The sequence below is a fragment of the Anabrus simplex genome, chromosome 5 (assembly GCF_040414725.1).
Source record: "Anabrus simplex isolate iqAnaSimp1 chromosome 5, ASM4041472v1, whole genome shotgun sequence".
NCBI lineage: Eukaryota > Metazoa > Arthropoda > Insecta > Orthoptera > Tettigoniidae > Anabrus > Anabrus simplex.
In genome coordinates, this window is record NC_090269.1 from 33978731 (window position 1) to 33993906 (window position 15176).

General features: G+C 37.6%; 1 protein-coding gene across 1 annotated transcript in view; it reads right to left on the reverse strand.

Moving 5' to 3' along the window:
* The window catches only part of nop5 (nop5 ribonucleoprotein), a 109338-nt gene that overhangs the window by 13660 nt on the left and 80502 nt on the right, over positions 1 to 15176 (reverse strand). The window contains exon 10 of the mRNA XM_067147935.2: positions 2022 to 2156. Within this exon, the coding sequence (XP_067004036.2) occupies positions 2022 to 2156 (135 nt within the window). The remainder of the gene's footprint in view (positions 1 to 2021; positions 2157 to 15176) is intronic.

Sequence of the window (15176 nt, forward strand, 5' to 3'; positions counted from 1 at the left end):
TTACTCTCAAACAGTACTAGTTTTGACCGTACATAGTGGTCACTCTCAGCTATTAATCATAAAATTAGAATTAGGACATAGTGACGTCATAAACAAAATGGAGGGGGGGGGGGTTAAACCGCCTCAATTAAGGCTACAAATACAAACACATAAAATACACTAGTGTTCACATTAAAATTCACATTTATATATATTTTTTTACTAGTAGCTTTACGTCGCATAGGTCTTATGTCGACGATGGGATAGGAAAGGTCTAGGAGTTGGAAGGAAGTGGCTGTGGCCTTAATTAAGGTACAGCCCCAGCATTTGCTTGGTGTAAAAGTGGGAAACCACGGAAAACCATCTTCAGAGCTGCCGACAGTGGGATTTGAACCCACTATATCCCAGATGCAAGCTCACAGCCACGTGCTAAAATTCATATATTAGACATTTGATAAATGGTCAAGTGGATTTTAATAAAAACTGCACTTGTGGCGATGAAAGGATGACCTACTAGTTTTTAATTAAATCCGCTTGACCATTTATCAAACGTCTAATGTGAGAATTTTAATTTGTACACTAGTGTATTCTGTGTGTTTGTATTTGTAAAATTTTATGATTGACAGCTCAGGATGACCACTATGTACAATCAAAACTAGAACTGTTTGAGAGTAAACTGTACTGATTAGGTGGATAATAAACTAACGTTTTTGTAAAAAATAAGTTGGTCCAAAAACTGTAGTATTGCAGTTCATGCTTCTCAGTCGCCATCTGTAAACTGATGACCAGCTGTTGAAAAATATAACCGTTTTCATGAACGTATATTTAAAACATAGCCTACAGTAAAACCTCGATAATTTGAAAACGGTTAATTCAAAATCCCACCTCATTCCAAGAAGCTCTCATTCCTGGAAACAAGAAGTACAGTTTTGCATGTTATTTAAATTGTTTAGTTGCAAATACACTTAATTCGTAATTCAAAGAACAATGTAGGTCCCATTACCGAAATTCAGACTTTTAATTCAAAACTGCCTTTAACATTTTAAAAAGTTAGTATTTTACCGAGTAATTTAAATTCAAAATTTATCCACGTCATGATAGAACGCATCTCCCAGAACATACAGGGGTAGCTTTCCGCACTTTCACTCACTTCGGTATGTCTATAGTGTACTTCATAGTTGCTAAGTTCGAGTGAAATCTTAATTCTTTCATATTCAGCATTTGAAAGAACACCACAATATTACATAGCAGGCAGTGTGCGGAGAAGCAGAATCCTTGAACACTGGCGATGTCAACAGTTGGCAAAAAAGCATGGCTCACATAATCAATTCGTACACATCGAACAATATCGTCAATGACAATGAAACTGCATTGGTTTTTTTAATACCTAGCCCGAACGGACTTATGGTTTTAAAGGAGAGAAATGCCAGCCGGGAAATCATACAAGGATGCAGATCATTGTACTGAGTTGCAATGCACACAAAAGTGAGAGACTTCCTCTCCTCATCATAGGAAAGTTCGATAAGCCACGACGTTTTAAGGACACCGGGATACTTTCCATGCAAGTACAGGGATTCTAAATGAATACACTACAGTAGTCCAACATACAGTAGATTTCTCCTCGTTTTTTATACATGCTTTTTTTCTTTCATTGCTTGAGGTTATGTTTGCCAGTGAGTTATGCAAGCACATTACTTGAATACTGTAAATGCACTTTGTTGGATACATTTTGGAAATAAGTTTTTTCATGGTATTTGAAAGGTTAAAACTGTGAATCAAGGTTAATTGCATACAGTAACGGGTCTTAGAATATTTTGTGACGCAGCAAGAGATGGCATTTCTGAATTACGAGTTGGCGGTTAATTCGAAATCACGAGGTTTTACTGTACTACTGATGGAAAACTTACATAATCATGACAGGAATATTATGCAGTTTTTTATTTTCTTCCACTATCCATTTCAAAATGAAGGGCGTGAAAATCATGTGAGGGGCAAAAGTAACACACATAAATACAGTATTGTGCTGAAAATAAGATAATTACCTTCAACTTCTTCTGAAGGCTCTTCCTTGATCTTCTTTTTCTTCTTTTGGTGCTCAATTTCAAGACTATGTTCCGCCACCTCCTCAACCCCATCTTCTTGCTTGATTTTTCTCTTCTTTTTAGGAGGCATTTCACCTTTAGACAAGACAATTATATATATATTCATTTTCATCGAATACGGGTCAGACAAATATTCAGCACAAATGTTTTAGTCTTTTGAGACCAAATCACTTCAACACTCTACAATATACACACAGTTTGGGAAGAACTACACAGAATACCAAATTAATACCTGCTAACTTTTAGAAATAAAAAAATAGGAAGATTTTTTAATTCTTGGATTTTATCGTGTGTAATGCGCCATGGTCTTGATCAAAAAAGGCCTACAGTTACAAGGCGAATTGACCATTAAATTTAAAAACTTAAACTAAGAAAACATAAAATGGTTACAAGAAAATGCAACAAACACGGAATAAATTGCATAAGAGTTTCCTTTATTAGACTGTAACACGAACGGAAATTCAATTTTATAGGTATCTCTCAACACATGGAGATAACATTCGTTATGTTTTGTGCCCATAATGTGAAGAGAAAATAGCAGAAACTGTCACCGACACAGCTCTCTGAAATACATTCAACTCATTCAAATTAAGAACTGAAAAGCAAAGAACCACAAGAAAAATCACGTGGCCTACAACTCCCATTGAAACTACGCAGAGAAACAATGTTAACAACGCACGAACAAGAAACTCAATCTTTCGTCCCGATTAACGGAATCGCTAGCGCACGATAGCCTCTCTCACTTGTAGGATAATTGCCGTCCTGAATTCCCAGCTTTAAAACACACACAATGATGTAGTGAGTGGGAAACACGATACACGAAGACGACGGACGATACACTTGCCAAATAAATACACTTGAAAATGAGGTTGCATAAATTACACAAGCACACAATAATTTATTTTAGGGGAAGAGTACTGAATGTATTGAGGTTATATTGGTCAAAAATAGGAAGGAAAAATAAATCGGAAAATTGGAAGACGAGTTAAAAAACGGAAAGTTTCCAGGTAAATCGGAATGCAAGTTTACATGCCTACTCTACTGTATGCACTCAATATTTCTGATAAAAAGAAAAGGCAATTTGTGAAATACATAAACTGCCCACAGCAGACTTTTCAATATTGGTTAAATTTATCAACGTACTGACACCACAATAAAGCTCTTGAAACAAATGCAAGAGCATCTAGCTCCACTGAGGAGTGGAAATGCTAAAGGATCTTACTGCCATTTTTTAACTTTCGTATTTTTTCACTGCTAACCAATCTATGTCTTCGCGCCAGTGGTGTGATAAGGGATTTATGTGCCTCATTTGCTCCTTTGAGTTGCTACAGTCCCTAACAGAATGCGCTAGTTCTATGTTCAGACAGGCCTGCTGTGCCAATGGATCTATGTGCCACAACAGTCTGCCGTTAGCAGAGCTCGTGCTCGAATTATACCATAGAAAAACTGACAGAACCTTTTCTGTATTGAAAAATACACAATATCCAGCACTTTACCTCACAGCCAACATTGCACCGTTATTGTAGATTTCGAAAAGTTTTCCTTTTGCCTAAATTGACGCACAGTAACATGTATTATTAACGTCACCACTCTTGCCATAACTTTAACATTCACATTATACGAACGATGGCATAATGTGCTCATGGCACGAGGGAGCACGGAGGTAGAGGAGGGAATGAGATGGCCTCTTTTATTTTGCAGTCTTTAAACTTTTTAAACTCTTGTTGTTGTGGAACGACAATTGCTCAGGCCAAATAAAAAAAAATCGAATTGCAATATTTTTGTTCATGTACATAGTAGAACGGGGCATTTTCAAGTCAGTAGAACATAAATTTCTATTGTCTGGGTACAGTTTTTCAGTTGCTGATCGCAATTTTGCTCTTATAGAGAAAGGCAGCAAGACAGCCAAGATGCAAGTAATGGAAGGTCTTGAAAATGTGATCAAGCAAGCTAGGCCTACAAAACCTTTCCGAGTGTTGAGCACGTGTGACAGTTTCTTTGACTTTGAGAAAAAGGCTTCTGAGTGCATTGATTAAAAAAAAAAAACTTGGTATCACTCAGGTTTCTTTGCTGAAAATAAGCAGACAACAGCCTGGTATTGTGTCCTGCAAAACAACCTTTTCCGATCTGTGTGACTGGGAGAATTTCCATGAACTGAAGAAAGGCAAGACACTGAAAGACATTGCAGCTGTGAAATTGGAGAAACTTCCAGCTAGAGTTCCGTTGGCACTAAACAAGCAAAAAGATCTTTCCACCATTATTGATTACGTGGATGAAAAGAACAAGAACTTTTTCAACCAGCTGTTAGATCAATAAACTCAATGTTGTCTCATGGCACTTGGATCTATTAGCTGTGTCAAAACTGTTTGTACTTAGATCTTTCTGCTCAAAAGGCCACATAACTTTTCAGGTTTGAAGATAATTAAACAAACCTTTGTCAACATGTCTATAATCATGTAAAAAGTTAATTTGTGTTTAATTAGAAATAAATATTCATTTCTCATAAAGATGTGCAGTGTTTTTGCTTCCTGAAAAATTTCACTTTTGGCACTTGGATCCTTTAGCATTTCCACTTTTCAAATATGCTAACTATTCAGCACAAAAGATGGTACTATTCTCTGAACCATAATGTCCCAATGAAGTTGACAAGGAGAGGAGTCTAAAAATTGGATTAAGAACAATAACAGGGTTATTGATATTGTGTCTAACTTCTTTATGATGGTTTTTGGAGATGCTGAACTGCCGTCATTTTATCCCATAGTTCTTTTTACGTGCCAGTAAATCTACTAAAACAAGGCTGATGTATCTGAGCATCTGCAAATACCCTGGAAAATATAACATTTTTTAAAGATTTATTCTGTTATTATAAACTTTCATTAATTCTGACAGACTAGTAAACTTAAGTTATATATATTAAGTCAAACCTGCAAAGAAAATGCCCTCCACTTGGAAACAACAAAAAACTTAATTTCTTATACCAACCTCATTATCCACTACTGCTGGTGGGTTTTGCCCACAGATAAAGTTCTCCCAGTCAGTCACATGTTCAGGGCCTTTGCCATTACCATATTCATAACAAAGTATGAAAAAATACAGCACAATCTCATCTAATGTGTTATAAGTAGAGGCACCTGTTTTTCATAAAGTGCAACATCGTAAAATGTTTGCAAAATTTTACATATTTGGCTCAAAATATGAAATTATTTATCTTAAAGCAAAATCGCAAAAATAAATGACAAAATTATGTGGAATTACTCTGTGACAAGTTATAGGAGGGGCTCCGGTTCCACAATTGTGACGTTGTAACAAAGGGAGGAATACAATGATAATACACAGTTCAAAAAACTTAGGGGAACAGGTTTCTGAATGTATGCATGCTCCACAAAACAATCCCTCACACCCAGGTATATTACCAACTAAACCATTATTCTTTACCGCTGAAGTATACAAAAGAACATCGATGGATTTGTGTTCATTTTTAGAACACAAACGGAAATGTCCAAATAGGGGTGAAAACAAAGTGATAACAGTCCTCCAGGGTGGATTTTTATCACAGTTGGAGAGCTTCAGTACGGTGTATGTCCTCCACGAGCATTTATCACAGCTTGGCACCTACATGACATGCTCCATATAAGTCAACGGAGGTCACGTTGCGGTATCGGGTCCCATTCTTCAATGAGACACTGTTCGAAGTCTTCTGTCAAGCCTATCCCACACATGCTCGATGGGATTAAGGTCGGGACTCACTGCCTGGCCATTCCATCTCTTGAATATCCAGTTCCCACAAGACAGCTCTGGTGATGTGCGCTACATGAGCCCCGGCACTGTCGTGCATGAGTACGAATTCAGGGCCAACACCGTATGCAGCAACCAACACATGCTGTAGCAGTATCTGCTCGATGTACCCCGCAGCGGTACGATTAGCACGGACGACGACAAGATCCGTATGGCCATCAATACTAATGCCACCCCACACCATCACAGAACCTTGTCCGAATCGGTCGCCTTCCTGGACAACATTTGGCCTGTACTGCTCACCACGAAGTCTCCATACACATTGACGTCAATCACTCTGCGTCAGGGGAAATCTAGATTCGTCTGTGAATAACACAGGTCTCCATTGGCGAAGTTGCCAGTTGATGTGGGTACGCACATATAGAAGGCAAGCTGCGCGATGTTACTGCATTAAACGAGGCACTCGAACAGGGCATCTGGGTCATAAGGACATTTCTCTTAACCTGTTCCTTACTGTCTGGTCAGACACCGTGACTCCAGTGACCCTTCTGAGGTCTTGTTGCAGTTCTCTGGCAGTTGCTGAATGACACCGCATTGCACAGACGGTCAGATATCGGTCATCCTGTGGGGTTGTCATGCGAAGTTGTCCAACCCTCCTTGTGAATTGGCTTGTCTCATTACAGTGATTCCACAAGCGTTGAATAACTGACGGAGAGACATTGAGATCCACAGTAACACAACGAAAAGTCCGTCCTTCCTGGATCAAAGTGACATTCCTCATGACTTGAACCTCATTAAGATGTCACATGGGATGTGCTGGTTTACGTACAATGTGCTCAAATGACCACAGCAGTCTGTGTACCTCACAATGACACACGGACACACCGCTATTCACTTTGTTTTGAGAGGTCACCTGACATTTTAATGCATTGCTACGTCTACAGATGGAGCATAACTTCGATTTGACATACCCTGAGTAGCTAAGGTCTCGAGGTATGCTGTATGACCATTGGAACCCCATCTACGAAATTAACGTTCACATACCAGATGTTACAAAACATGTTCCCCTAATTATTTTTGAACTGTGTATAATGGTACAATGCTGCTATCGATCGCTGAACAAGGTAGGCACACAATAACGAAACTAGTAGAAGGTGCAGGAATGGTTCGGAACTTAATGTGAAAGAGCAGTTCTGAAAGTTACAGGACTGTTGGGAGCAGGTAGACGTTGCACTATGTGATTTTTCAATAGAGAAGGGGTATAGAGCATATGTTCCAAGATAGAGGTTATTACTTCAAAAATACACAGAGTGGAAGATGTGGCCACATGCACTTTCAGTAGGGCTGATATGACATTAATAGGCAATTTTCAGTTAGAAAGACTTTACCAAGGTATGTGCAGTGGAATATCAAAATTATATATGCATAGGCCCTATGATGTTAGAGGATTCCGGGATTGTAGAAAATAGCAAAAAGAATAAAAGTAAAGTTAAGGGAAACAACACTTTCCATGATACACTTACATTTGCTTCAATACATTGACTATATACATTTCCTGGCCAGCAGAACAAACAAATATCCTTACAATAGCTGAAAATTTTTAAAATAGACAATAGTGATGTAAAATCAGAGTTTAAAATTTATTGGTTTCTCTAGTATGGAAAAATATTTACCCAAGAATGATTTTACTGATAACCTTCCCAATTAAGGTTAAGAATTTGACCTAACCAGTACATCTCTATACATATCTGATGGGAAAATGACAAACACCTGTCTTCAACGATGGGGGTAATTTGACAATAAATAAGGGTACTATATTGATTAAGCAAGAAAATAGGCAAACTATTAAGCACCATCAACCAAGAACAATAATAGTAATTTAATTTAGTGAAAACAGGAAGACGAATGACTGTCAAAATATAACAGAATGAGGTTATAATGCCACCTCTGTGCAAAAGGTATTTCCAAGGGCAAACATTTAAGTCAACTAACAAAATATGGAAAGATTAAACAAGACAAGTTAATCGATATAAGGTAAATTTTTAAACTCTGATACCAAAACTATATGCAAGTGATCTAGGCTATCTAAATCAACACTAAATTTTACAAATGACAAAAATAAGGTGGGGATTCGATGCACAAAGTAATATGTCCCAAACACACACAAAGATTTTCATGATACATTGATATTAACAAGTGTTCGGCTCTGCTTAAGACTGAATTAGTACTGTTCAGAACCCAGAAGTACTGTCACATACAAAAAAGAATAGTGGCCTCCCAGTGTCAATAACTCCCCCAACTCCCATTCATAAAGCCAAAAAATAGAATGAAGAAGATTGTGTGTTACATGTTATATTTCTCTGTACCTCTCACCTGAGGAACTGATTGAAGCTCGTAGACCAGAGAGCCAGCTCTGTCCGGCGAAATGTAATGTGTTCGGGCATCCACGCTGAATGCCATCTCAGTTCAATCTCCCAAGCAAGACGGGTTGTGCGTATTTATATGATAGTAAGTTCCTTTGAGAAGATACGAGACAAAACAAGATGGAAACTGACGTCACGGGAATGAGGGAGTCAGCTGATTGACCAAGATGGGGTCCAGAATGTTGTCGGCAGGAGCAGGTTAAGGTACACAGAACGATATGCGATGTAAATCCTCCAAATATTAAATATGTACGTACATCACAGCACAATTCTTTCATCCAAGATGCATAATACCTTAATAGGTGATTTAGGAAAATGGTGAAATCTCTCATCTAATAAAGCAAATTACCATCCTACAAGAAATTTCACCATAAGAATATCTTGAACCATACACAGTGTTTAGGGATCTAGTTGGTATTTCATGTAGAAAAGATAAAGACAATGGTGTGACTGTCATTTTTCTTTCCCTGAAATCAGAATATGAGCACTTCATGGAAACTGCAGTGAAGGCTTAATGGATCCCAGTCAATAATGTTAATAGTGAGAGGTCATTTTCAACATACTGTAATACAGTATAATGTCTGACAGGAGAACAGTTCTGACTCCCAGTAATAAGGAACTTGTGGTATCTCTCTCCTTCTCAGATTGGCATGTAAATTTTGTAGATAGGCTCAGCCCTACTTTTTAAAATGGCAGGATATAATTTTTCCAAACATCTGTGCTTTGTTATATTTAATTTGTGTTTACGGCAGAAGCATAATTCTCATGTTTCTTATACATGCGTAAAAATAAAATGACGTTTTGCTGCAAATATGCTATGAACTGTCTTTTGGTGTAGCATTTATTGCTGAAAAGAGGAAATAAAATTTACCAACATTTTTTTAAAAAATAAAATTTAAAATTGTGAAAAATATACCAAAGTAACTTTTTAAATGATGAAATTAGGCAAACCTTTTTATCGCAAACACGTGCCTCTAGTTATAAGATTTTCTTTTATCAAATTTAGTATTATGTTCTTTCTATGCAAAATGCTTCCTGCAAATGGTCCTTTCAAAGTTAAACATGTAAATGACCGAGCTCGATAGCTGTAGTCGCTTAAGTGCGGCCAGTATCCAGTAATCGGGAGATAGTGGGTTCGAGCCCCACTGTCGACAGCCCTGAAGATGGTTTTCCGTGTTTTCTCATTTTCACACCAGGCAAATAATGGGGCTGTACCTTAATTAAGGCCACGGCCGCTTCCTTCCCATTCCTAGGCCTTTCCTATCCCATCGTCGCCATAAGACATATCTCTGTCGGTGCGACGTAAAGCAAATAGAAAAAAAAAAGTAAATGTATCTTCCTTGGTCAAACAATTTCTCAAACAGAATTAGTGCCATTTTAGTACACAAAAGATCCTTTACATACTAATTTACTGTCTTTGTCAACATAAAACACTATGCTTCAAACAACCTTCACAGGAATAAACTGTACCCACGACAACCTCTCTCTCTCTCCCTCCAAAAAAGAAAGTCAAGGACCAGTAGATGCTAGAAACTTGTATTCTCAGGTGATTAATAATTGGCAAGATTTTATGTAAGTTCTTCTTGGTTCATTTGCATGTCATTTCCTATCAGCAATTTGTAAAAATTTAATGAGAAAACATATCATTCAAATTTCTGTCACACATTTGTGAGTAAAATATATGATCAAATTTGTCTTCCAAACAACTTATGTCAGAATGTATAATGCCAGTAGTATCATGTTATTTGAAAATCCTTCATGGCTTGAAACATTGCTAATGCAATACCTATACCAGACACAGCAAAATGACTTATCCATGTACACTCTTCTTTTTCTTTACCATTTGTTTTACATCACAGTGATGCAGACAGCTCTTAAGGAAAGGGCTAGGACTGGGAAGGAAGCGACTGTGGCCTTGGTTAAGGTACAGCCGCAGCATTTGCTTGGTGTTGTAATGTTATCCTTACCTTCCACCACTTGCTTGCTTATTGTTTAAAGGGGCCTAACATCGAGGTCATCGGCCCCCTTCCACCACTAATCTTCTATAATTCCCTCTCAAACTTTCTTCTTGCTTCACATTATAACCCGGACTTTAGTACTAGTCTGCTCCCTATGATGCATGCTGTTGTGTCATACGAGTTCTACCTCTTTCCAGAATGTTCTCTCTCCCCTCTTGCCCTATCAATATGTCACATTTCCCCTTTAGGAAATGATATAGTCTTCTACCCCTTGTCTGTGACACAGTGCTCTTTCGACAGGAGAGAGGTAGCCTGTTATCCCAGTCATGTTGATGATGCCAACCACTATTTCGCACTTTGTCTAAATTCTTCACCATAAGGCAGAGGGTGAGACTTCTTTCCTTTTTATCCTGATCTTTTGAATCTAGTACTTCAAATTATGCCTGTTTTAGTCATACTGCTTCACTATGCTTTTGATCTGCTTTGTTGTGAGGAGTACATGTTCTGGTCCCAATCCATGGACAGCTGAAATTTGATTCTAATTCTCTTTTCACTTCTCTTCTTCATCTTGCACCTCTTAATATGTATCTCCATTTCAGCTGTTTACCTGTCGTGCTTCATACAGTGTGTGCCTGGTATTCTCAACGAGTGTTGTGGATTTGTGATATGGTTCCTTTTACTGTACGGACCAGGGAATTACTTGACTTGTTGAACTTGGTCAGGTTCGTTCTACCGGGCTGAACTTGTGTCAGCATCTGATGTAAACAGTGGTTTTTACTACTTGTTTTCACCTTTCTCCAACTACAATTGAAATTATTCTTTAAGCACTATACTATTTCCACTGGATCAATCTTCTTTCATGTAAGTTATTTCATTGATGTTTTCTTCTATATTTTTTTCTAGTTGAAGAAGGAAAATCACGTCCCTTTATGTGCGAAGTGTATTTAAAAATCAGAACGTTAATACGATTTCATATTTGTACTAAATGGAGTCTAATTCAGAAATACTGTAATCTACCATTGAAAATTTCTCTTCTGAACTAATTCCATGAATTCTAATTTAAACAGAAAAGTTAGTCGAGCATTATTAACCTTTGTTTTAAGGTTATGCAATCTTGTGATAAACTGCAAACAATATTTGTCATCGAACTTTCATTCAATTCTGTAATGAGTCTCATTCGAGAGGAAGTCATGACTTAGTTTATCTTCCTTGTAAAATGCCATAATTCCATTGTGCTGAGGTTAAAGGAGGACACAAGAGATAAAGCCTGTTCCGCATGTCAATGCTCTGTCCAGTAGATCTTGTCCAGAAGACTGCGAGTTCTGTTCCAGGAGGGAGGATTATTAAGTGTCATGTTATTTAACCATTTTGCAAATCTTGGCTTCTGGAAATGGAAATATGGTGAAGCTTATGATATTATTTCTATTCTAAACCGAAGAAATTTATATTGTTGCTAGCACAATTTTATTTAGAATAAATTTATTTGTCTCTTAACATATTATGATTTAACCTGCTTGTTTTGTACTATCCCTGAACCCCCAAAGGTATCAAGCCTACAATCAGATTTAAATACAAGCAGCCGCCCATTTGGATATGCTTCCACTGTGAAAAACACTCTGAATCGGTTGATACCGTAATTATTTCTCTAAAAACCAACACTTGCTCCGTCTTACTAATAAAAAGTCCTTATACAGTTGTTTAACTCTTGTTTAGTTATACAGTGAATAAACCCTGTATAAGCGTTTTACATTTTTCTTACTAATAAACGAGGTATAAGCATTGTATTACTATACAGCGCGTATACACTTGTTCCAAGGCGTAGGAATCTCTTCCTGCAGTTCACTGACGTATTTCGCACGTTCACCACCTTTGTGATTGCTTCTGCTGGTTATCTACGAGCAAAACTTTCCGGAAAGTCGCACAGTAGCATGGCACATCGAAAAGGCAGTGGCAACACTAAGTGAGACAGCTGAAAATTGGCTTATACCGATATCAACATTTCTTCAGCTTGTTTGTGTAATGAACGCCAAAAAAAGAAATGGAATGGCTTAAGAAAAGATCAACAGCTCCTAACTGGGGTAGTATGGAAAACGTAAGCAATTGTAATTGAATCGGCGAGTTGAAAAGGGTACACATTCCAAAATCCTTACTTTTCAGGAGAAAGGAGAAATTGTTTTGTAGCTTAAGAGAAAGGTTTGATCAAAAAAGTTTCTATTAGGCATTTATACATCATATTTCTGCGTGCTCAACTACAAAGTATGGAAATCATATTACGTATGGTTTTCAAGTTATGCCATTTTTTATCTAGAGGAATATGTCCCCTTTTATAGGTACTCAAATTTAAGAAAGATCTTTATAGGGACAGATAATGTATAATAAACTCGCAATTTCAAAAGTCTATTAAGCAATAACACATTATTACACAAAAATACGCTCAACCATGATTTCTTTTATAGTTATTCATTGTCATTCCGTCTCTTCTAAGTGTTTTACTTTATGAAGATGTCTAGACTCCATAACCTCTGAATGGTGTATGTCATCTATGTTTAAAATATCATGAAGATCATCGTTATCATCCATTCTTTCAATGTGCGTTCAATGTTAAATAGATAAGTCGAATATTTCACCACAATTATATTACTGTAGACAATAAATACCACGAAAATAAACTGTTCACTCGTTTCTTTTTCCGCTACTCACTGCTATACAACGCTTATACAAGGGTCCTGGTCTGTATAAGCAATTCAATGATTAACTATAACAGATGTATACACAGGAGGCTTATACACGGTTTATTAGTAACGAATTTCACATAAACGGTGTATAAACCTTGTATAAAAGTTATACACCGTTTATTAGTAAGACGGACACTGTACAGAGTAGCAAGTAAATTACAGGATTGTGAGCTACTACGAAAAGACCTAGACAATGTTGTGAGATGGACAGTAGATGGTATGATGGCAAACAGGATGAAAAGTCAGGTTGTAAGTTTAACCAAGAGGAAAGGTCCCCTCAGTTTTAAATACTGTTCTGATACGGTGGTAGTACATCACCGCTTTTTTTATTTTTTATTTTTACAATTGGCTTTACATCGCACTGGCAACGATGGAACAGGAAAAGGCTAGGAGTGAGAAGGAAGCGGCCATGATCTTAATTAGGGTACAGTTCCTACATTTGTCTGGTGTGAAAATGGGAAACCACGGAAAACCATCTTCAGGACTGCCAACAGTGGGATTTGAACCCGTTATCTCCCAAATGCAAGTTCACAGCCCGCGCTCCTAACCGCACGGCCAACTCGCTCAGTAAAGGGGATCACTGTATGTACCTAGGTGTTTATATAAGGAATGATCTTCACTGGGATAATCACATTAACGAAGTTGTAAAGAAATGTTACAGATCTCTTCACAGGGTTATGAGGGTATTTAGGGGTTGTAGTAAGGACGTAAAGGAGATGGTGGATAAGTCTCTCATAAGACGCCAGTTAGAGCATGGTTCCAGTGTACGGGACTCACACCAGGACTACCTGAAAAAAAGACAGTCTCCACACGGGGAGTCGAACCCACGACCATCGAATTACAAGTCCAAGCTCTTAGCGCTACGCCAACAACTCCTCGGCGTGCTCACTAACGTAAGTGGCTTATACGGTGCGAGAGCCGCGTCAACATTTTTATTTTTATTTTTTATACGCTTGTCCATCTGGAGTTCCCACTTCAGGTACCTTCATTTCTAGCCAAGCCTTGTATGATTTATAAATTTGAGCGAAATCGGGTGACGAGTAGGGAATGCCCCCTTGTAAGTGGTATGAAGACAAGCCAACTTTCAAAAGTAAAAAATCAGGAGAAAATTGGCAGCGAATTGCGACATATTACAACACATCACTGATGGCAGAACATGTATTCATTCATTATAATTCAATACATTAACAACTCTATTTGGGCTACATATATACATTTTTCATTATTTATATGTGAATATTAAATACTGGACATGCCTGAACTTTAGGAACATGTGACTTCTGATCCTTCAACATGCTGAACACATTAACCCTTTCAGACCTGGTGTCCAATATATTGGACACTAACTTTCATCCTATTTTAAACGCAGTAAACTATCTCAATCACCATTCAAACCTCATGATCATTTTTTGGACGTTTGGCTAGTGCAAGGCATCGAATATCTCTGCCTTCTGTTGATAGAGTTATGAAGTAAACATCAAAACATGCAAGATGGCAGACTCATTGCCAGGACAATCAGGTAAGTCACATTTCTGTATTAATTACTTGAGCAATTTGCTTCATATGACTTCAGAAAATTATGTGTGTGGAAGAGAGTAACATAAGCTTCAGCTTTATAATATGATAACTGAAGAAACAAGTTTACTTGAGCTTCCTAGGCGATGGAATTCAATGTCCAAAATTTTGGACATCAGGTCATAATGATAGTACTACTTCTGAAGTTCATGACCTGGATGCTGATGAGAGTTCACAACTTGTGAATATTTTACAAAGTATTACAGGCTTAAATTATACAATAATTCTTCCAAAATGTATAATAATTAGGTTTTGCCCTTCAACAATAAAAATGTGAGGTTATTTTTAGAAATTATGTAATATTTTGTTTTACTTCTAGGATGCAGGAAAACATCAGTGTTCTGAATGAAACGCATGCCAAGGGAATACTGGACATGCTCGAAGACGGAGATCTGTTTGATACTGATATGTCAGATGAAAGGGATAATTTTGAAAATATTCCAGATGCTGTTGGCCAAGGCGGCAGGATAGGATGTACAAATCTTTCAGTCGAGGAAGACATGAAACCTAAATGGGATTCACAGGACTGGCAGATGATATAGGATGTGAACGTGTTGTGACAGATCAACTAATGACAGAAGGTGGGGAAGAAGCTATAGGTTTACTTATACAGTTAGGGACGGGTGAGACAACTATAACAAACAATGGCCACCTGTAGGATTATCTCGG